The following is a 351-nucleotide window of genomic DNA, read 5'->3' as shown; positions in this document are numbered from 1 at the left end:
TGTGTGTGTGTGTGTGTTAGGATGTAAAAACGGACGCGCTCACTCGGTGTTAACAAGAGGGCGATGTTTGTTTTCCTTACAGAAAATCCACAGCAGTGACATAATCATCCTTACAGTCACACGCTGCATGGCCATCGTTTACATCTATTTCCAGTTCAAGAATCTACGACAACTGGGATCCAAATATATACTGGGTCAGTATGAGAGGATGTTGGCTCGTTTTATATATCGCCCCCAGCTTTCCCATGAACATGCCGCACACAGTAAATATTTAAACAACTTTCTCCTTATTCCTCTTCCTGCAGGTATTGCCGGGTTATTCACCGTGTTTTCCAGCTTTGTTTTCAGTAC

At 43.3% G+C, this 351-nt stretch overlaps 1 protein-coding gene across 1 annotated transcript in view; it reads left to right on the top strand.

Annotated features, from left to right (window-relative positions):
- The window catches only part of LOC118332207 (3-hydroxy-3-methylglutaryl-coenzyme A reductase-like), a 7577-nt gene that overhangs the window by 229 nt on the left and 6997 nt on the right, over window positions 1-351 (top strand). Inside the window, 3 exon segments of the mRNA XM_035667378.1 lie at window positions 1-7; window positions 60-194; window positions 306-351. The exon segment at window positions 1-7 is cut by the window's left edge and continues 229 nt beyond it. Coding sequence (XP_035523271.1) covers window positions 1-7; window positions 60-194; window positions 306-351 — 188 coding nt within the window.

The sequence above is a fragment of the Morone saxatilis genome, unplaced genomic scaffold, assembly GCF_004916995.1.
Source record: "Morone saxatilis isolate NCDOM2014 unplaced genomic scaffold, NCSU_SB_2.0 Contig21, whole genome shotgun sequence".
Lineage (NCBI taxonomy): Eukaryota > Metazoa > Chordata > Actinopteri > Moronidae > Morone > Morone saxatilis.
This window is presented reverse-complemented; position numbering and strand designations above follow the sequence as displayed.